Source organism: Cricetulus griseus, chromosome 5 (genome assembly GCF_003668045.3).
Source record: "Cricetulus griseus strain 17A/GY chromosome 5, alternate assembly CriGri-PICRH-1.0, whole genome shotgun sequence".
Lineage (NCBI taxonomy): Eukaryota > Metazoa > Chordata > Mammalia > Rodentia > Cricetidae > Cricetulus > Cricetulus griseus.
The window spans coordinates 50,734,289-50,756,535 of record NC_048598.1 but is presented as its reverse complement, the minus strand read 5'-3'; the positions used below and the strand labels follow the sequence as shown (position 1 = coordinate 50,756,535).

At 39.1% G+C, this 22,247-nt stretch overlaps 1 protein-coding gene across 4 annotated transcripts in view; it reads right to left on the bottom strand.

Moving 5' to 3' along the window:
- Nek7 (NIMA related kinase 7) overlaps positions 1-22,247 on the bottom strand; it is a 136,664-nt gene that overhangs the window by 72,829 nt on the left and 41,588 nt on the right. For all 4 annotated transcript variants that reach the window (XM_027417457.2, XM_027417458.2, XM_035445679.1 and 1 more), the window contains exon 2: positions 3,127-3,211. In XM_027417457.2, the coding sequence (XP_027273258.1) occupies positions 3,127-3,183 (57 nt within the window). In that variant the 5' untranslated portion in view covers positions 3,184-3,211. The remainder of the gene's footprint in view (positions 1-3,126; positions 3,212-22,247) is intronic.

Sequence of the window (22,247 nt, the reverse complement as noted above, 5' to 3'; positions counted from 1 at the left end):
TCTTCTGTTGTACAAGTGATGAAATACGGAAGAATCAAGTCAAATTGCTCTCTAGGTGGTAGTGTGTGGGCAGTATCAAGGGAGAAAGATCAGGGGTGGTAATAAAAAAAAAATTGCCCTAACTTCATGAGGGCAGCAGTAATGCAAATAAATAAATACATAAATACATAAAATACATAAACTCCACATTCCAAACCTTCAACACAAAGGGATTCATGCTGTCCTAAAAATGAGAGCACACAGGATAGGCAATGTATGGGTTTATAAGCTCATCTCAATAAGGAAAAGGAGAGCCGGGCTAATAAGATGATACAGTTCATCACTCCATCGGAATTGGTGTCTGACTTCTTTAGGTTTCTGTTTATGTCCACACTTCCATTAGCGTTACAAAAGCAAAGGAGTCGCTAGGCTAACCATATGTTGCCATATCACCCCCATTATTCAGGCCAATGGTGTGGAACAAAACAAAGAAGGTTGTCATCCCTGGGCCCAGGCTGCCCTTCCCAGTCTCTTAAAATGCCACCGAGAGCAGGAACATTCCTCAAAGACTTAATAAGCAATAATGCCTATAAGCTCTTGTCAGGCAGCCTTTCTTTCACTGTCTCACACCATCAGTCTGAAGGCAGAGAAGAGGAGAAAGGAAAGCTCTCCCTTCCCCCACATGCCACAAGGCAGCCAGAGCCTGGCATGACACTTGCCTATTTCCAACAGGGAAAGCGCTCCAACCATACAGGAGCAGCAGCAGGAGGCAGAAACGAAAGGAACAGTGTGAAAAGAAATGCAGAACCGTTTCAATGATTTTGAAATTTAAACTGTGTGGCAGCCTAGTGTCTCATAAGAAAACTCTTACTTTCATTTCTGCCTCCTACTGCCACTCCGACCTTTTTTGGTTGGTGAGTCGGTAGGAAGCAAAAAAAAAAAAAAAAAGTGATTTTTTTTTCTTTGAAGCACAGGACCAGTCAAAACTTCGAACTTCAAAATCACAACATGAACTACCCAATTTTTAGAGGTGTTCTTTTATTGTCTTTGCTAGGCATGCTGTAATAGGAAACAATGGTGTCTCACCAGAGATAAGAGATGACACTGAGCTAGGTGTATCTAAAACAGTTTACTTATAACTATCTTGATCCTGTAACTTAAGACCATTACAACGTTACAGATAGACTGGATAAAGCCAATCCTGAAAGCAAATGTGACCTTCCTCTAAATGGCTTTTCTGGATACACAAAATTCAAGTACATAGAACAAAAGAATACAATGTAAGAGTATATTAAGGACGACTTTAAACATAGTCCTATAAAGGACATCCTGATGGGTTTCAACTCTATAGCTAACTGAGCCAGGCCTGCTACATGTAAAAAATAGAGTTCCACAGGGTATCCAAAGTGATATATTCTTCCCCACAAGAGTTTAACTTAATAAGGAGATAAGTAAAATGTCCACATAAGAAAAGAAAACAAAGATAACAAAGACGCAGGAAATATGGAATAAAGATTGGAAACAACCATCAAGTTTCTAGGGAAAGCCCTGTGGCAGTGTGGTGTTTCAGATGGTCCTGGAAGGATGGACCTGGTTTTTAAAACTAGAGAGCAGGAAGAAAGGTTGAATGAAAATGATTGACTTCACAGAAGCTGAAAGGCAGTCTTCTGTAGGTGTTATTTCTGAGCTATGCTTCTGGGAGAAATCAACAGATGCATTAAAACAAATGGAAACCACAGATTCAGAAAGTTTGAAGACCAAATGGGCACCACACAGACTAGCTTGGGATTCAGTGCACACTGCACAGAGAAGTCTGAGGAGACAATGGCACAGGCACATTCTTACCACTAGCCCAAACCCATTCCACTACAGATTTCACTTCAAAGAGTCCTCAATGCTGAGAATAATAACCTCCAAGCAAAACTGAGGGAAAGCCAGCAGTGCATATGTAAGGCCTGTTGTAGAAGACCTCTCAAATACCAGGCTAAGAAATACCCTGGGAGAAAGATAATGGCAACGAGGGGCTGCCTCCAAAAAGGAAGCCATTGCAGATAGGGCTCTGTAGGATTCCTTAACGACAAATTCGGGGAAACTCTTCAGTTAAATTTCAATAGGATGGACATTGTTTCACCAAAATACCCTTTCTACTTCATTTCACATGACAAGACATAAGGAATAACATAACAACAGAACCAACATTTCCAGAGAGACAGAGGCAGTAATGGGAGTCAAGAGAAGCCACTCAAAGCAGAAATGGGTACAAAATGCAGAGATAAGAGTCCTGTGGGCAGGATTTTCCACCACCACCACTACCACCACCACCACCACCACCACCACCACCACCACCACCACCACCACCACCCACCACCACCACCACCACCCACCCACCACCACCACCACCACCACCACCCCCATTGGAATCTGTAACCTACAAAATGCAGAGATACTCTCAAACATGCCTTTTCCTCCATCTCTAGGTCTAGCAGTGACCCTCAAAGCCAAGAAGCCACTCAGATGAAATCATAAGCGAGAGGCGGCCTCCTATCACGCTCTATATGAAAACGAACCAATATAAAGTGCTTAGATTGAGAGAGTATTCCTCTATGTGGAATGGGCTCCCAAAGTCCATTTGTATGCTAGGAATAAATACTGATCTACTACCAAAGGCCCCATAGATTGCCAAGGCCTCCACACCAACACCCACGTTCAGGGAGTCTGGAACAGTCCTATGCTGGTTTCCCAGCTATCAGTCTGGGGTCCAGGAGCTCCCCCTTGTTCAGGTCAGCTGTTTCTGTGGCTTTCACCAGCCTGGTCATGACCACTGCTAGGCCCTGCTCCAAAGGTAAGGACAGACTTTGAAGATACCCCACTGAAGGCCGCACCCTCCCTGGAGAGCAGAAAGGGAATGGGATGAGGATTAGTGGGGGGCAGGGGAGGAGGGGAGGGAGAGGGACCTGGGATTGAATTGACATGTAAAACAAGTTTGTTTCTAATTTAAATAAAAAATAGAAAAAAATAAATAAGTTTACTCACAAAAAAAATAAAAAATTAGAAATGAATCCTTTTTTTTAGCTCCTTTATTGCTGCTGTCAATTTACTCACACATATTTAAGAGAAAGATACATTCATCCCACTTAATTAGATTACCTGTGGCTGGAACTGAGGAACAGGTGGCCCTTGCATTCCTTGTGGTTGTTCATCCATTGTCTGGTTCAACAGGGACTTTAGAATCCTGCAAAATGTAAAGTTGAAATTTAAATAATGTGGTTGTTACCAATTCATGCCAGGTCTGACACATGCATCCATACAGGCTAGATATGCAGGATGCTTCCAGACAATTAAGACACCCTCCGCTTCTATTTCTGACACTTGCTAAATCCAAACTTCATTTCGTACTCGTAATCATACACTATCTCACCATTTCCCCTTCTCCAAAGAAGCAGAATGGGTGTAGAAAATCCCATGCTTGAGATGCCTTCTTTTTTTTTTTTTTTTTTTGTCTTCTCTCTGATGACTGTCTTATAAAATTCTTATGAATTAGCTTCCTACTTTAGGTTCCCTTAACGATATTTTCTAATGTCAGGACTGGTAAATCATCTGGAATTTATCTATACAATGAAAAAACAATTGTTTGTCCTTATGGATACCCAACTGCACTCTTTTCAAAGAGCGCCCTTCACCACATCACACTGCTACTCTCTCATCCTTGTCTTGTGTCAAGCGACTGTCGACACAGACACACAACCGGCACTCTGTATTCGCAGGGCTATGTCTGTATAGAACACATATAGCTACTTCTTGGCTGGCATTATTCCTTGAACAACTCTTTACAGAACCTTCAGATTCCATTAGATGTAAGTGCTCTGGATATGAGTGAGAGTATACGAGAAGATAATGTGTAGGTTATATGAAGCTATATAATGGCTTGAAATACATATGTCCTAATTCATATCAAATTTATCTAAGTACCATAACATTTTGGCAAAGCAGAGGATCCCCAAATCAATTACCCACCAGTACTGTGAAAGCCTGTATCTGCTTCAGCTTAGCTTTCCTTTCAGTTGAGAGATGCATTTATCTATGCTTAACCCTCCTGTCACTGGGCACCTAACCTACCTGTACTGCAGTGTGTACAATGTGCGTAGCTACTGCCAAACAGAATGCAAAAAAATGTGATATTAACTAACAATGCTTTATTATAAAGTAATTCGGGGGGTTTGAGACAGGGTCTCTCTACATAGTCTTGGCTGTTCCAGAACTCTTTATATAGACCAGGCTGGCCACAAACTCAAAGAGACCTGCCTGCCTCTGCCTCCAGAATGCTGGGATCAAAGGTGTATGCCATCATACCTGAGAGTCGTCATGGTGGTGCATACCTGTGAATCCTAGGACTTGGGAGCTGAGGCAGGGGGAATCACTATGAGTTCCAGGCCAGACTGAGCTACACAGTAAAGAACTGGTTTCAAAACACATATCAAAATAAAAGTCTTTATTCTGACTAATTATACATATTAATTCAATATTAATTTCAGAATCTGTCTAATTCCATTTTTAAAAGTGTTTATGACTGACATAATGATCCTGTAGCTGATTTTAAGAACAATAATAATTAAGTCTTCAAACTTGTGGGCACGAAATACTTAATTTCTTGCAAAACTGGTTTTCAATTTCAATGTACTTGTTTTTTAATACCTTTCTCTAAATTATTTCCTAAGTAATTTATATTTTCATTACATTGTAAAAGTTGAATATGATTGCCTGTAACATGAATATTTTCATTCAGTTTTCTAAATTTATTCTGTACACTAAAAACAGTTGTATTGAATAAAACCATATAAACATGTAACCCCACTTACTGAGTCTTTCAAAATAGATTTTAAAATAGATTCTTGCCTTACTTCAATGGCCAAATGCAATGGCCTAGCAGTATCTAGCCTTGTCAGTATATTTGTGTTAGTGGCCACACCCCTTTGGGCGTGGCTTAAGGTTGGGACAGAACCTGAAGGAGGGAAGGCTTGAGGCAGGGCGGAGGATCGGATAGGAAGGGCAGAGAAAGGCTGCAGTGGTTCTTTATTATTATCTGTGTAAGTTGTTTCCCAATAAAACCCCCATTTATCATTTATCTTAGGTCCAGTGAACTCATTATCATCCTCCTTCAGCCATCACCTTGCAGTATGATGAACATAAGAGCAGACAGATCTTTTTCATCTTAGGGGAAAGACATTAATAGTTTCAATAGTGTCTGACCATTAAATAAGACATTAGCTGTTTTTCTTTTCTATGTATGGAAATTTAGCCTGCATGTATGTAAGTACAACTCATGTGTACAGTGCTCATGGAAGCCAGAAGAAGGTATCAGATCCCCTGGGATTGGAGTTACAGGTGGAGTGAGTTGCTATATGAATGCTGGCAATTAAACCCAGGTCCTCTGGAAGAGCAACCAGTCTCTTAACCACTGAGCAATCAGCCCAAAGCTGTTCATTTTGAGTATGTGCCTTGATCTACTTGTTTCATGAGGTTGGCTTTGATTTTACATATTATTGGATTTGAGGAGGAAAAGAGAGAAAAGAAAAAGAAAGTAAAGATGAAACCCAACATCAAAATCACCCTTTCACATTGGGTGTTCACAGATGGTTTCTTAAGACATCCCACAAAGAAACATTTCTTTGTCAAAGCTCTCTATAAAACATTGTTTGCTATATTAAATTCTCTCTGAGAGTCAGAGTAAATTTCAGCAAACTAAAGAACCCAAACAGCATTTTTTTAAATTTGAGGTTCTTTAATACTGAAAATTATTATGTAATATCTGTATTATCCCACAGCTTGATTGATTCAGGAACATACTGAAAAATCCTGTTAAGTTACAAAAGTTTTTTACCATACACTTTGATACCTGACAACAATTAGGTAAACACAAGTAGGTGAGAATGAGGACAAGGCAAAGGAACTCAGAACTCTGAGAAACCTAAAGTGACTGAATCAAATAATCTGCCTACAAACAACAGATTACTTGAAAATAAAAATATATGATTTATTAAGCTTCAGCATCCAAGCAAAAAGAACAAAAAGCAACATATTTTTTTTTTCCCTCAGATACAACATGGTTCATTGTGCCACTGGGTGCTTTATCGTTGTGTGCATTGTATATGTGTATGCATGTATCTGTCTATGCAGGTCGGTATATACCACATCAAGCCTATAAAGATGGAGACCTCTTCCTGAACATAACACCAGTAGCACAGACACTGAGATCAACAATAAATGGGACCTCCTGAAATTGAGAAGTTTCTGTAAGGCAAAGGACACAGTCAGCAAGACAAAATGACAGCCCACAGACTGGGAAAAGATATTCACCAACCCCACATCTGACAGAGGGCTGATCTCCAAAATATACAAAGAACTCAAGAAGCTAGTCTCCAAAACACCAAACAATCCAATTAAAAAGTGGGGTACAGAACTAAATAGACAATTCTCAATAGAGGAATCTAAAATGGCCAAAAGACACACAAGAAACTGTTCAACATCCTTAGTCATCAGGGAAATGCAAATCGAAAACAACTCTGCGACACCATCTTACTCCTGTCAGAATGGCCAAAATCAAAAACACCAATGACAGTTTATGCTGGAGAGGATATAGAGAAAGAGGAACACTTCTCCACTGCTGGTGTGGGTGCCAACTTCTACAGCCACTTTGGAAATCAGTATGGCAACTCCTCAAGAAAATGGGAATGAGTCTACCACAAGATCCAGCAATTCCACTCCTAGGCATATACCCAAAAGGAGCACATTTATACAACAAGGACATCTGTTCATATGCTCATAGAGCACTATTTGTAATAGCCAGAAACTAGAAGTAGCCTAGGTACCCCTCAACTGAAGAATGGATAGAGAAAATGTGGTACATTTACACAATGAAGTACTACTCAGCAGAAAAAAAACAAAAACAAAAACAAAAACAAAAAACAATGGAATCTTGAAATTTGCAAGAAAATGGATGGAACTTGAAGAAACCATTCTGAGTGAGGTAACCCAATCACAAAAAGACAAACATGATATGTACTCACTTATATGTGGATTTTAGACATAGAGTAAGGGATTACCAGCCTACAATCCACACTGCCAGAGAAACTAGTAAACACAGAGGACCCTAAAAGAGACAAACTTTGTCCCCTGGAGAAGGGGATTATCAGCCTATAATCCACACTGCCAGAGAAGCTAGTAAATAAGGAGGACCCTAAGAGAGACATACACGGTCCCCTGGAGAAGAGGAAAGGGTCAAGATCCCCTGAGCAAATTGAGAGCATGGGAAGAGGGGGGAGGGAGCTATGAGAATGGGAAGGGAAGAAGAGGAAGGATGCAGAGGTCATGAGGGAGCAGAAAGGTTGAGTCAGGTGTAGATTAGAAGAAAGGATATTTGATAGGTAGAGTTTTAGTGGGGGGGGTGATAAGGGAGGAGGGGAGGGAGAAGGGAACTGGGATAGTCATGTAATTCAATCTTGTTTGTAATTCAAATAAAAAATAAAAATAAAAACTCTTGAGAAAGAAAAAGGTTAGAGGACAACCATGTGTGTGGCTCCCCCATCAATCTTGTTTGAGCCAAGTGTTTGCCAAGTTAGTTAGCCAGCACTTCTGTCTTCTCTCTCCTCTCTTGCTGTGAGACCTTGGGGATTATTTGAATTCTGGAGATCTGAATATGGATCTTTGTGCTTGTGTGGAAAGCACCATACCACTTAGTCATCTCCCCAGCTATTATATATTTTTACTAATCCTACATAATTGAAGCAAAGCACATTTTAATACATAAAATATATTGAACACACATTTGACCATATATATTATGAAGTCCATGTTCCAGATGACTATGTTGTCTATACTGCATTTATAATGCTTGGTTCAATGTCTGGAACAAATAGGTAGCTGAATGGATATTTAATGAATGAATACATATGTGCTTGTCACAAAGACATCAAGTGATTATTGATACTAATTAAGTATGTTAATGATGAAACAATCATCAAATTCAACTAATTTGTAGTTAATCTTTAAACCAAAAGGAAAACTGCTGTTAATAGAAGATGCTCAATGAGTTACATTTTAAATGATGAGCAAGAAAAATTAACAAGGTTTAAATGCCATCCAGAGAAAGAAAACAACACATCCAAATACAAAACAAACAAACAAACAAACAAAAACTCAGCACATCTTATATGTAATTTCAAATTAAGGTTGATGAATGATGGAGGATTACTGTCAGAGCAAAGGATTGCTGAGAGAAGAAAGAACTTCACTATCAAGCCCAAGCGTGGGATCAAAGCACTCTGGAAACAGGCAGGAGGACCTCCAGTCTGGTCTACAGGTGAGTTCTAAATCAACCAAGGCTACACAGCAAGACTCTGTTTTCAAAAAATAAATAAATAAAAGTTCACTATGTTTGAAAGATAATATAACAAGCAAGAAGTCCACTTCACAAGCTACTGCAAACCCACATTAAGGACAAGATGACCTTGAGCAAGGCAAGACCCTCACCAGTCTCCACAGCATTGCATCCTACTGACCAAGCACTGTGGACTCCACTAAGTCTTCCATGATCTCAAACCTCTCTCCTCTTCGCCTACAGATTTTTCACAGCTACCATTACTCTACCTTTTAACACTGGCGTATTCCAAAACTGGAAACATCTGTTAAAACTATACTTTCTTCTCAAATTAGCCTATGGCTTTGGTTTTGTTTGTTTGTTTAATAAAACTTAAAGATGGTCACAGTTTGGAAGATCTCAGTAAATCCATGAACTCTGAATGCTACCCAAATGTGAACCCTGTCAAATTTGTGTCTTCACAACAACATCTTTCCTAAGCTCCAAGCTACAAATGCCTATAGCCAGCTGCCCACCCGGGCATGTCCACCTAAACAGAGGCTTCCATCTTTCACATCCCTATATTGCTGTCTTCACATGTGTTACTATCTAGTCACTTACTCCAGCCCCACAATTTTTAAACACTTGTGTCTCTGGACTTCATTAGTGGAGGATTCTAAATCCATTGGATTATGGAGATTACATCTACCTGTATCCTACATCCTGAAAGTAAAAGAAAAATGTTAAATATATGCTAATTTATTTATAAACCATTCTACATATACGTATATATCATACTCCATGTTTACATATAAAAATTTTTATGAAAAATTGCTACATTTTTCAGAAACTTAGTCACAAGGGCAGCATTACTTTACACTATGCAAAGGTCTTTGATGCCCATAATCATACATGTACTACTCTGAATATACTACGTCTACTCTGAATCTGTTGATGTGCTGTCTACCCAAACTATGTAAAACTAAGGAAGCAATACAGCTGGCCTTCTATACATGTGCAGCTGAAACGGGAGAAGCGCTTTAATAGCCATTTCCTGCCATTCTGGGTACTCATCTTTGAGAGAATATTAAACCTGACAGAAAATAAAATCAGTTTAACTACAACATGGATTCTGCACGCTAATCAGTTAACTTTTATTCTCTGAAAATCCAGTTGTCTAGCTGGCACTTGAGTAAATCTTTAACTCCTAGATTTTGGTAACATTGTAACATCTGGAAATTTTTAATTCACTGAGTTAACTGAGAATCTTTACATGACAACATTCCTTTGCCTTATATTTTTAAAGTCTTAATTGTTAATACCACCACTGATTTTATCAAAAAAGTTTCATCTTTCAATACCAGTGATAAACACAAGTTTTCCAAAAATCTTACTTAAAGAACTTGAATTTTGGATGGGCATGGTGGTACACATGTTTAATCCCAACACTGGGGAGGTGAGGCAGGTGGATCTCTGTGAGTTTGAGAACAGCCTGGTCTACAGAGTAAGTTCTAGGACAGCCAGAGAGACCCTGTTTCAAAAGTAACTAAATACCAAGTTTGAACACTATTGTTGTACAAATTATGCTAGTAGTTTGCCTTCATAATAATTTTCAAGAAAATATCTACAAAAATTTCTCAGAATAATCACAACCTGTCAATCATCCTTCACACTAGAATGGTACTCCAAAAAAGGCAGCTGCCCCATTGTTCTTCAAACACCTGAAAGAACATTCTTCTTGGAGGTGACTGATTTGTTGGAGGTGACCATAATTTACTCAAGTATTATTTTAAAACTATGTCTCTTCTCATCACCTATGGTATTCAAAGACATTATCAAATCTTGAGGTTTTCATTTCATCTCAGTCAATTTGTGTTGGGTTTTTGTGTTAAATCTCAAACCGGGGACAAATGTCCAACTGAGGTGCTTATTTAACACATCAAAACTGACCTGGCCTCCAGGTTCTCCCAGCATCTCTCAGTCCCTACTAGTTACAGAGTATGGTGGGCATACCCTGCACCCTACCCTGAACTCTCCTGGCTCTTCCCTCTTTTCTCCCCTCTCTCTTCACATGGCTCAGAGTCTGACTCTAGACTCTCCCAGATTTCTCTGACCCTGGCTTGCTCTCTCTTGTATCTACAATAAACCCTCTCCTCTACCATACCTTGGTGTAGTCATATCCTTCCTTTTTATTTCTTTTTTCATTCAGTTTGGAGGAGTGAGATCGTGACTGGTAAGCAACTACTCCGCTACTGATCACAAACATTTTTTAAGTAAGGCTTACATTTAAAAAATAAAACTTATAGCCAAATAGCCAATAAAGGATACAAAGAGCATCATATTTTACTACTGTGCTGATAATGTCTTTGTAATAAATATAAAAACCATTTGATCATGACAACCATGCTGGAGGATCTCAAGAGCCTGACCACATCTCCTAACAACTTGACAAGACTCGCTTTGGACAAACTCTCAAATCTAAAGCTAGAGAGATTATATAATCGCATGGACCAGAGTTCGGATTCTAGTCCCTACACAAGCCCAGTGTCTCCTGTATGGCTGAACTCTAGCTCAAAGGCAGGAGAAGATAAAAGAATCCTGGTGCTTGCTGGTTTCCATCCTAGCTGAGAAAATGCCAGTCCTACATTCAGATAGAGACCCAACCTCAAAGGAAGAGGTGGAAAGAGAGAGAAGGACACCTGATGCCCTTTTCTGACCTCTACGCACATACAAAAATACACAGCCACACATGCATGTACATACGTGAACACACACACACACACACACACACACACACACACACACACACACAGAGAGAGAGAGAGAGAGAGAGAGAGAGTCCTATTTTAAAAATCTAAAATCTATTCTGTTATTTCTCTCTTTACTTTATCCTGTTCCTCCCTGTTCTTAAGCCAAGATTGATGTCTTATCTCCAAGATGTGTCTCTGCCTGTCTCCCTCAGGATAGCTTAGCCCCACACTTCTTGCTACTTTCCATGAACACTGAAATCCCTTCTGTCCCTGAAACCTGCTAAGCACTTTCTAGCATCAGAGCCTGCTGTTTGCTACCCTCTGGGTCCAGAATCCCCAATAGCTGGCTCAACAGCAAACCTACCCTAACCAGGCTTCCATGGTACCCCCTCCCTCTCCCTGTGGATCTTTCAGATCACCACTCTTCTATTTCTACACAGCACTTTTAAGAATTTGTAATTATATTGCTATGGTTTTTATTTGGGGGATTCTGTTTGTTTTACTTCTATACTGCAAACAGCTCAAAGATAAGAGCTCTGCCATTTTGTTTCGTAATTTACTTCTCAGTCATATTTCTTGATATAAAGTGAGCATGGCAGAATCTAGTGATTGAAGGGTAATGGGGACAAGAGGACAGATTTTATTCTTGCTTCTAAGCTTATCATTACATATTTGGGACTTGTGAATGATTAGATTTGGCTGGGAGTAGGACAGGAAAGTTACAACTGACTGCAAGGTATTTTCTAGGAGGAAACAGCATATGGTGGTACCACCAACCAAGTAACAGATGGGAAATGGAAACAGGGTGGGTGTCAAAAGAGTGAAGAGGAGGACGGGAACAATACAGAAAAACCTTACTGTGAGTGATTAGGAAAAAGCCCATGCATAAAGAAGCCTTGAATAGAATCTTTGAAGATGTCGAGGTCAGTATATTGTCTTGTAATTTTCAAAGTACTGCTATTTGTTTTTGGCTAAAAACTTTTTTATGTGATTGAAAACAACCCTTTTCTGTGAACGGAAGCTCTCTGAGAAAGCCTTGCCTATACTGAAGATTGCAGTCCGATTAGAACTTCCTGATTGGCCAGAGTTGGAATGTTGCCAATGAGAGCCATCCCATTCACATCTGTCTCTAACCTAACATGTTTTTTATCTACCAGGTAAAGCCTATGAAATGTATTCTTAGCAAAGCAATACCTTGCACCAAGCCAAGAGCTGTCATGAGTTAATAGAAGAAACCTTTCACAGAGTTCCTCCTGCTGTCCGCCTACCACCTGGCTCCACCAATGTACTGGTGACAAATACACTGATTTATGACTGTCATTATTCTGTGACTATAGAAGTGCATGGAACCATTTTCCCCATAAGACATATCATTCAGGGCAACTTGAATTCATGTTCCAGGCCAATGATCACTCATCACTCATTAGGAGAAAACACTGTAAAGAATTCAGGTCTGCCAGTGAGGTGAATTTAAATGTGACCTTAACAAAAGTATTCAATAAAGCATAATACATTATAAAGCAAAGTGGTCTACTTCATTGGCAATGTAACCATCTTATTGTCAATACTAAAATAATATTAGTAACATTCCTTAAAATATTTCCTTGTTCCCATACTTAACCAATTTATCAAATATATACTGATTAAAATCCTGGGACCATTATTAGCAAACTAAATCTAGATGGGACTACCAAAGACACTACACTCACTTTGGCACAACTCTTAAGGACGATGTGTGTGTGTGTGTGTGTGTGTGTGTGTGTGTGTGTATCCCTACGGAATCCAAAGTGAATGTCATGTTTTAAAAGTCTTCATTGTATAGAGAAATAAAATAAATCAATGTATTTTTCAAACCTTAACAGAACTCTTAACCAATTACAAATTTAAAGCTTAAGTTATAGAAATTTTGTTAAAAGAAGCTTTGAATATGTCTTTTAAAAAATCATATAATAAATTTTACTTGTAACAATGATTTTTGTCAAAAAACAAGTGGCAACTTGCCTCTTGATTGACTCTAACATGAACAGTGTTCAGCTAAATGGGCATATTTCCTTTATTGCTTACCAACAAAGGAAAATGTAAAAACAAGTCAATCTCAAAGTGTTCTAATTCATCTTCTTTTTACTTCAAAACTGAAAGTAAACAAGTTTTAACAACAAAGGATACCTCTGGAGTCTATTTTCAAATATACATTTTCATGATCCTATCACATAGCCATAGCACCCCACAGCAGTGTAAACTGCTCATAGAGAAAATGCATGGGGATCCAAAGAGAGCTTTCAGATAATCAATTACAGGCTGGTTTTGGTTTTTTGATTTTTCAGAACTCTGATGGATTGTACATGAGAACTATATGATCCAAACTTAAAGTTTTCTTTTTTCTGAAATGAATTTTTCCCTTCACTCTTTGAGATAATACAATGTTTAGGATCCTTTCAAAATGCCCATTATGCTTACATACACAAGTATTCTATAAGAACAGTAAAAAGTCATTTTTATTAAACAAGACAACTCTCACTTAAGAGGAATGAAATATGGAACAAACAAGGAACAACTATGCTGAAAAATAGAAGCATGCTTCCCCCTTCCAAAGACTATTGATCTAGCTATATAAGTGCACACACACACACACACACACACACACACACACACACACACACAGATGCACACAGATGCACACAGACGCACACAAATGTCAAAGGACATAATGGAAGTTTAAGGTGACTTGGCAGAGTCTGAACACTTAAATCCAGATCTAAATATTTTTCTTGGCGTCGAGTCACCATTCAACAGGAATATGCCTGACCTCACCGTCCTGTCTCCATTTAAGTGACTGAATCATCCAGTATTTCCCATAATGAAGCAAGTGATGCATCTATATCAGCCAAGGCAAAGAGTAAGTGCTCAGAGTCAATAATCCATTCATGCATCTCTGTGTTACAATGAGTAAGTCTTGAAGAGGCCCTAGGATGATTATTGGGTTTTTAAAGAGAATGATGGCTGCTTCTAGGCCATCCTAGTCTCAAGATTTATAGTTAAGAATAATAATTTATCAACAAACTTGGCTTCTGCAGCCATTCTCCCTTTAAAGGAATTGGTGTTCTATGGAAAAAATAGGTGGTTCCAGAGCTAGGGATGGGAAAGTACAAGCTGAGCCTGAAATATCGTGTACCAGAAAACAGAGCTGTGCTGAGTATTGTTCTTTCAAGGTCTGTGAAGGATACCCAAAACAACTCTGTACAATAAAGGGTCTTCTGGAGGCATCACCATCCCTGACTTCAAGCTCCATTAAAGAGCCATAGTTGTGAAAACAGCTTGGTATTGGCACAAAAATAGAGAGATAGACCAATGGAATCGAATTGAAAACCCTGATATTAACCCACACACCTATGAACACCTTATTTTTACAAAGATGCAAAAATCTATACAATGGAAAAAAGATAGCCTGGCACAACTGGATTCGGGCATGCAGAAGATTACAGATAGATCCATATCTGTCACCATGCACAAAACTTAAGTGCAAATGGATCAAAGATCTCAACATAAATCCAGCTACACTGAATCTTCTAGAAGAGAAAGTGGGAGATACCCTTGAACGAATTGGCACAGGAGACCACTTCCTGAACATTACACCAGTAGCACAGACATTGAGATCTGCAATTAATAAATGGGACCTCATGAAACTGAGAAGCTTCTGTAAGGCAAAGGACACAATCAGTAAGACAAATTGACAACCCACAGAATGGGAAAAAATCTTCAGCAACCCTACATCTGACAGAGGGCTGATTTCCAAAATATACAAGGAACTCAAGAAGCTAGCCACCAAAACACCAAACAATGAAATTAAAAAGTGGAGTGCAGAACTAAATAGAGAATTCTCAAAAGAGGAATCTGAAATAGCTGAAAGACACTTAAGAAAGTGCTCAAAATCCTTGGCCATCAGAGAAATGCAACTCAAAACAACTCTGAGATACCATCTTACACCGGCCAGAATGGCTAAAATCAAAAACACCAATGACAATCTATGCTGGAGAGGATGTGGAGAAAAAGGAACACTCCTCCATTGTTGGTGGGAATGCAAACTTGTAAGACCACTTTGGAAATCAGTATGGTGGTTGCTGAGAGAAATGGGAATCAGTCTACCTTAAGATCCAGCAATTCCTCTCTTGGGCATATACCCAAATAATGCACGTCCATACAACAAGGACATATGTTCAACCATGTTCATAGCAGCATTGTTTGTAATAGCCAGAACCTGGAAGCAACCTAGATGCCCCTCAACTGAAGAATGGATAGAGGAAATGTGGTACATTTATACAATGGAGTACTACTCAGCAGAAAAAAGCAATGGAATCTTGAAATTCACAGGCAAATGGATGGAACTAGAAGAAACCATTCTGAGTGAGGTAACCCAGTCACAAAAACACAAACATGGTATGTACTCACTCATATATGAATTTTAAACATAGAGCAAAGAATTACCAGCCTACAATCCTCTTCACCAAAGAAACTAGGAAACAAGAAGGACTCTAAGGGAAAAATGCATGGACCCCTGAGAATGGGAAGGGGCAGGAACTCCTGAGCTAATTGGGAGCATGAGGGTAGTGGAGAGGGAGCTGGCAGAATGAGAGTAGGAGAAGAGGAGGGGAGAGAAGGAAATGGAAGAGCAGAAATGTTGAGTTGGGGAAGAATAGAGGAGAGCAGGATGAGAGATATCGTATCAGAGGGAGCCATTATAGGTCAGAGGAGAGATCTGGCACTAGAAGATTTCCAAAGATCTACAAGGATGACACGAACTGACAATCTAGGCAATGGTGGAGAGGATAGCCTAAATGCCCTTCCCCTATGATGAGACTGATGACTACTTTTTATGCCATCCTAGAGCCCGCATCCAGTGGCTGATGGAAGCAGAGGCAGACACCCACAGATATACACTGAACTGAACTCTGGAACTTAGTTGCAGAGAGGGAAGAATGAAGATCAAAGAGGTCAGTACCAGGCTGGTGAAACCCACAGAAACAGCTGGCCTGAACAAGGGGGAGCACATGGACCCCAGACTGCTGACTGGGAGGCTAGTAGAGGACTGATCCAGGCACCTGAACTCTAGGAGGCCTCTGCACTCTAGGGAGCCCCTGGTAGTGAATTAGTATTTTCCCCTGGTGTAAGAAGAGACTTTGAGAGCCCATCCCACGTCTTGGCCTGGACACATGGGGAGGGCCTAGGCCCAGCCCAGGATGATATGGTGGACTTTGTGGAGCCCCCGTCAAGGGCCCTAGCCAGCCTGGGGAGTGGATGGTAGATGGGGTGGAGAGCAAGTAGGAAGTTGGGAGGGAGGGTTGGGAGAGGGGAGTAGAGGGAGGAGGGATTGACATGTGAAGCAAGCTTGTTCCTAATTTGTACTAATTTAAAAAGTTACAAAAAAAAAAAACCTAAAAACTAAAGCTGTGCTCAAAGAACAATGGGGACATGTCAAAAAGATAAGGAAGTTGGCTTGAAGGGAAGTGGACAGGATCCCTCTGACCACATTCAGACATCTGAGTAGCACACTGTAGACCATTTAGTGAAACAAGAACTGGGATCCATAAGAACATATAAACAGTAGAGAGGCAAAGGCCATTCTTGACAACAGATTGCCATTGAGTAATGGAACATAAAAGCATTTGCTAATGTAGAATAAATAAGGGTCAGCAAGGAACTGCTTCCTTTACTTCAGAGTGCATCTCCCTTAGCTAGAAGCACCATGTTAATATGAACTGGTATTATTAAGAAATGTGCTGTATTTAAAGCTCTGGGATCATGACAATTTCAATGACCCTGTCATTTTTTTATCCTCTTTGCAGCTTATGCTAAATGTACCTCCTAAAAATGCTACTTCCACAAGTCTGGATGCTATGGAGCCCTGAACTCAGGAAGCAGCTTGAAAAGTAGACATATGTGTACACACACCACAAACCAGAATGTCTACTTAGAATGACCAAACACCAAGGTTTAAAACTGCAGTATCAGTTAGAGTAACCGCTGGGCAGGAAGTCTGTGATTGGACTGTCATCTGATTTACAATGAAAACAACCACTGTTCTATTATACTGACTCTGGTATCTTCTGCTATTCATTGCAGACATCTTTTGTTGTACATACTCAACAGAGGACTGAGTTACACAGGTCAATCTAAGTAGAAGACAATAATATCACAGCATCAGAAAAGCCATGAATTTCAAAACATGGGACTCTTGTTGAACTCTAAACCCATAATCTTTTTCATAAAACAGTATGACATTCTAATTTGCTTTCAACCTATTCCATACAAATACCTATCTACCTACTTATCTATCTATACAGAGATAGGAAATAAACATAAAATACAATATTTCTAATACAAAATACAAATTTAAGTAATGATGAAAATACACTGATATGCTGATACAAATTTGTAAGGATAACTTTCCACCAGCCACCCGAGCCCGGCCACCATGTTAGGGTACCCAAATAACACACAGAGATTAATATTATTTACAATGCTGCCAGCCAATGGCTAAGATTACTTACTTGCTAGCTCAGTCTTAATTACCAACCATAACTATTAATCTATATATTTTATAAAGACTTATCAAGGATGCCGGCCTTATGCGTCCTGTCTTCCTGGGGATCACATGGTGGCACCTGTCTATACTACATTTCCCAGAATCCCCCTCAACTCCTAGCCCCACCTATCTTGCTTTCCTATTGGCCAACAGTGCTTTATTTATCAGCCAATAAGACAAACATATATACAGAATGACTTCCCCCCATCACAAATTGGTATGTTACAAAAATCACAGGAAATATATATTATACATATATATCACTGTATCACCTTTCTAAAAGAAATATAACAAATATATTTTTAAGAGTTTGTGTACTATTGAGTACCCTTAATCCCTCAATTCTGCTCTAAAAAAGAAATAAATCAGCAACCCAACTTCAAATTATGTACAAGAATTGATATTACAAAAGTATTTATAATAAAGAAAAACTGGTAAGCACAACATGAAGGTTGGCTAAAAATGGGAAAGGATGGTCTCACAAGATGGCTTAGGGGAAGTGTCTCATTCAGCCAGACCTAACAGCCTGAGCTCAATCCCCAGGACCCACATGGTAGAATAGAACCAAGGTCCAAAAGTTGTCCTCTGACTTCCACACACCACACAGTTTTTAAATAAATAAAATAATTTTAAAATCCAACAAATAGAGAAAATTTAAAACTAGACTAAAAATGTTTATTTACAACTAAAGTGACTTTAAAATTTAACCAGTATAATGTGAAGTGATAAATCAAGACCCAAGAGGAAAATTTCATTATATGTACTTGAAGGATACTATATATATTTGATATATATATCAAACTTCAGTTGATTACTTAATTGGACAGTTTATACTATTTACCCTGCCAATATATAAGCCAAATAGGAGGAGGAAATTACCTATCCTATCTTCCCCAAATATAGGCCAAATAAAGTTAGGATAATGTGTTTTACATACTGCTTTACCCATAGTTCTTGTCACAGGGCTAAATGTAGCAAATTAGTATCTGTTAATGTATCTAATGTGAATATATTAAATAGACCTAAAGGTACCATAATATTTAACCATATTAAATCAAAACTACCCTTTGCACTCATGTATAAAATTACTGTAACATTGTCTCATATGTGTGCATGAGTACAGGAACATTTTATTCCCATAATGACAAAAATGATCAGACTAAACCTCTGAGGACAATTAGTTGGTCTGTTTATGAATGTGACTGCAACATGACACAGAAACACATCAAAGGACCGGGCTCTGGGGGATGACAGGGAACCAAGAAAAGCAAGCCCAGCACCTAAGCATGTTTTCCATTGAGTGTGGTGTTGACAGTCCAGAGACAGCTGACTTGCTAAGAGGAGGCATAGCTTTTCTTTGGGAACAGAGGCTATGGGGAGCAGTTCCCCAGCAGTCAGATGGAGACCTTGAACACCTTAACTCTAATAGAATTCTTAGCATTCAATCACTTCAGATCTAGACTGAGGGGCCTCTGGGAAGCAATGCCCTCAGTCACCTGGCAGAAACAAATGACAACACTTGCTGGAGGAGGAACATCCAAGGCTCTAACGTATTTGTATAAATCATTTCCCACATACAATATCCAACACATGATAAAACATACCCACATATTTAAGCAATTATGAACTCATGAACAAAGCCAAAAGATAGAATAAGGAAAACGAAAATGGTCTCAAAGGGAAAGCAAAGCCAGGAAGCTAAATAGGGCATGTTCTAGATGGCTTTCTGTTGCTGTGATGAACACTGACCAAAAGGAACTTGGAGAGGATTGGGTTTATTTCAGTTTATAGCTTAACAGTCTACTGAGGGAAACCAAGGAAGACACCATGGAGGAACTCTACTTACTGGCTTGTTCTCTGCTTGCTCAACTATGTCCCTATTATAGCCCAGGTCCACCTGCCCAGGGACACCACTGCCCCAAGGTGGTCTGGGTCCTCCTACAGCAATTAGCAAAAGAAAAGGCCCTACAGCCATGTCCACAGGCCAATCTGACGAAGGCAGTTTTCCAACTGATGGTCCTCCCTCAAGATGGCTCCCAGGTCACAAAGCATGTGATGAGGAAATTTTAATTAAATGTCATATGATTATAGAATTTAAAATGTACCTAAGATTAAAATATTTAAAAAAACAATCAATTTATAAACAGAAGAAAGTAAATGGAGTAGTGTCCTAGATTTCCTATTAAAACATATGCAAAAACAAAAAGTAAAAACCAGCATATTAGCCGGGTGGTGGTGGCGCACACCTTTAAATCCCAGGACTCGGGAGGCAGAGGCAGGTGGATCTCTGTGAATCTGAGGCCACCCTGGTCCACAAGAGCTAGTTCCAGGGCAGCCTCCAAAGCTACAGAGAAACCCTGTCTCGAAAAAAAACAAACAAACAAACAACAACAAAAAAAAAACCCAGCATATTTATTTCATTTTTAGTTTTATACTTTCTACACACCTGACAAACACAGAAACATCAACATTCAAAGTACCAAAGAGCCATTCTCATCCCATTTCTCTTCTCACTCAACCCCTCCCTGGTCCCTGGCTTCTGTACATCTGTATTGTGTCTCTGTAGTTATATCTTCTCTAGGATGCTGTACAAACACAGCCTCCTTAGCATGCACATCTGAGGTCCCTCTCCCCACTATAAATAGGTTATTCATTCTAACTACTGAATACCACCACACCATTGCATGGATGGGCCAATCAGTGTTTACCTAGTCCTTAAAGGAAGTGTGTCTGTATTGTCTCCAGTTTGGGAGGATCATGAATAAAGTTATTATAAACATCCACATAGAGGACAATTTGAATCCACTTGGGTAAATAGCCAGGAATGAGACCAATACTAGATTTATTAATGATACATAAAAATTAACAACTTTGTTACAGGAAATAAGACAAACAAAAAATTAAAACACTCCCACCAGTCCTGCCTTATCACATGGCTTCTGTGGCCTCAGCAATATTGTATTCACTCGTCCTTTTAATTCTTCAAGATCATACCAAAAGGTTAGGTAATATATCTGACTCTAAGATGTATTCTGATCAATTCATCAAATGAAGAGGAAAATAAAGGATAGGAGTTCTAAGCCTTTCAATTATATAGAAAAGTAGACACTAACCTTTCTCCGACTGTGTAATAATTAGAATGGCGATTTATTTAGTGGGAATGGCAAAATAAAGTGACTGTAGGATATAAATAACATATTTCCATTGTAAAATTAAGCTTACCGAAAGGTTATGAATTCTTTCAGTCTGACAAATTTCATGTGGCTATTAACTAATCAGTAACAAATAAACACTTGCAAGTGTAGAACACAGCTAACCAGGAAAATATTTAACAGTTAAACATATGGTTTTCGGATATGGAATCATTTATATGTATAATTTTTTAGCACAGTGAAATATGGAAGACCTTCCCATGCTTGGCAGACACCTCTCCTTTGAACCAGACCTTTATGGAGTGACTGCTCTACTTGAGAAATGTTTTCCAAGAGCATTCACTCATTTCCGACTGTGTTACCTCCTGAGGAAGGATTCTATGTTAAATACCAGCTAGGGGTCCAGGAAAACGCCATTGTAAGGCTGCTCTGGGCTGAAGCATCATTGAAATGAAATCAAACTATGATACTGATAAGACTGATGTTTTATGTTTCTCGCTGACACCTGCTGGTTCAACTTTATCTTCCTCTTAATATACATCATCGGAATTTTGAGAGATTTCCATAAACAGTTTCTAACACATCAACCCTTAGGTTGATTAATTAAGGGACCACTGAAAACTGAATGAGCTCACACCAATCTACCACTCACTTCCCAGGCCTGCTGAAACATGTTACAGTGATGACCACATACTTCCCCATGCCTAACCCAATACAAACTCACTACTTTCCATTTCAATTGTCTCATTCAACTATGAGACTTGACTCTGAAACAAAAGTTACATTTTTTTTAATTTAAACAGTAAAAGTCAGTATGCTACACTAACAAAACTTTTAAAAGGTTAAAGAAAAAGTTGGGTGTCTTAAAACATTATACAGTGTGACTTTTTAAATATGTTTGGGTAAATCCCATATTGTATGGTAGTAAGTAGGGAAAGAAGATGATGTGGTCCAACTAAGCCCTCCGATTCTTACTCCCAACTTTCCATTCTCCTTAACCTCAACGTACTAAAACATATGGTTCATAGTCCAAATATTAATGACAAAAAACCTATTATTTTAAACAATAACCTTCTAAGGGGGATCTACAGTATCTGTCTTAAACTGCCTTCCACTGTTTTTCTCTGCCTTCAGAAAACCAAGTGGACCAAGTGAGTAAATTTCACAAGATCAGAGAAAGGATTAGCTCAAGTGCAAGGTTAGACCTTCAGAACTAAGGATGTGTGAGAGGAAGCAGAATTAAATAAATAAATATGCAACCCTGGCAGAAGTCAGTTGTGCCCTCCACTTATTAGCTAGAGTCTGCTTCTCAGATAAATGAATAAAGTTATCTTGTAATAAATCATTCTGAGCAAAAATAAGAGTGAGTGCATGCTACATCAGGAGATCTAAAGCTGGCTAGCTTTCAGAATCGCCTATACAATTTTCTTCTT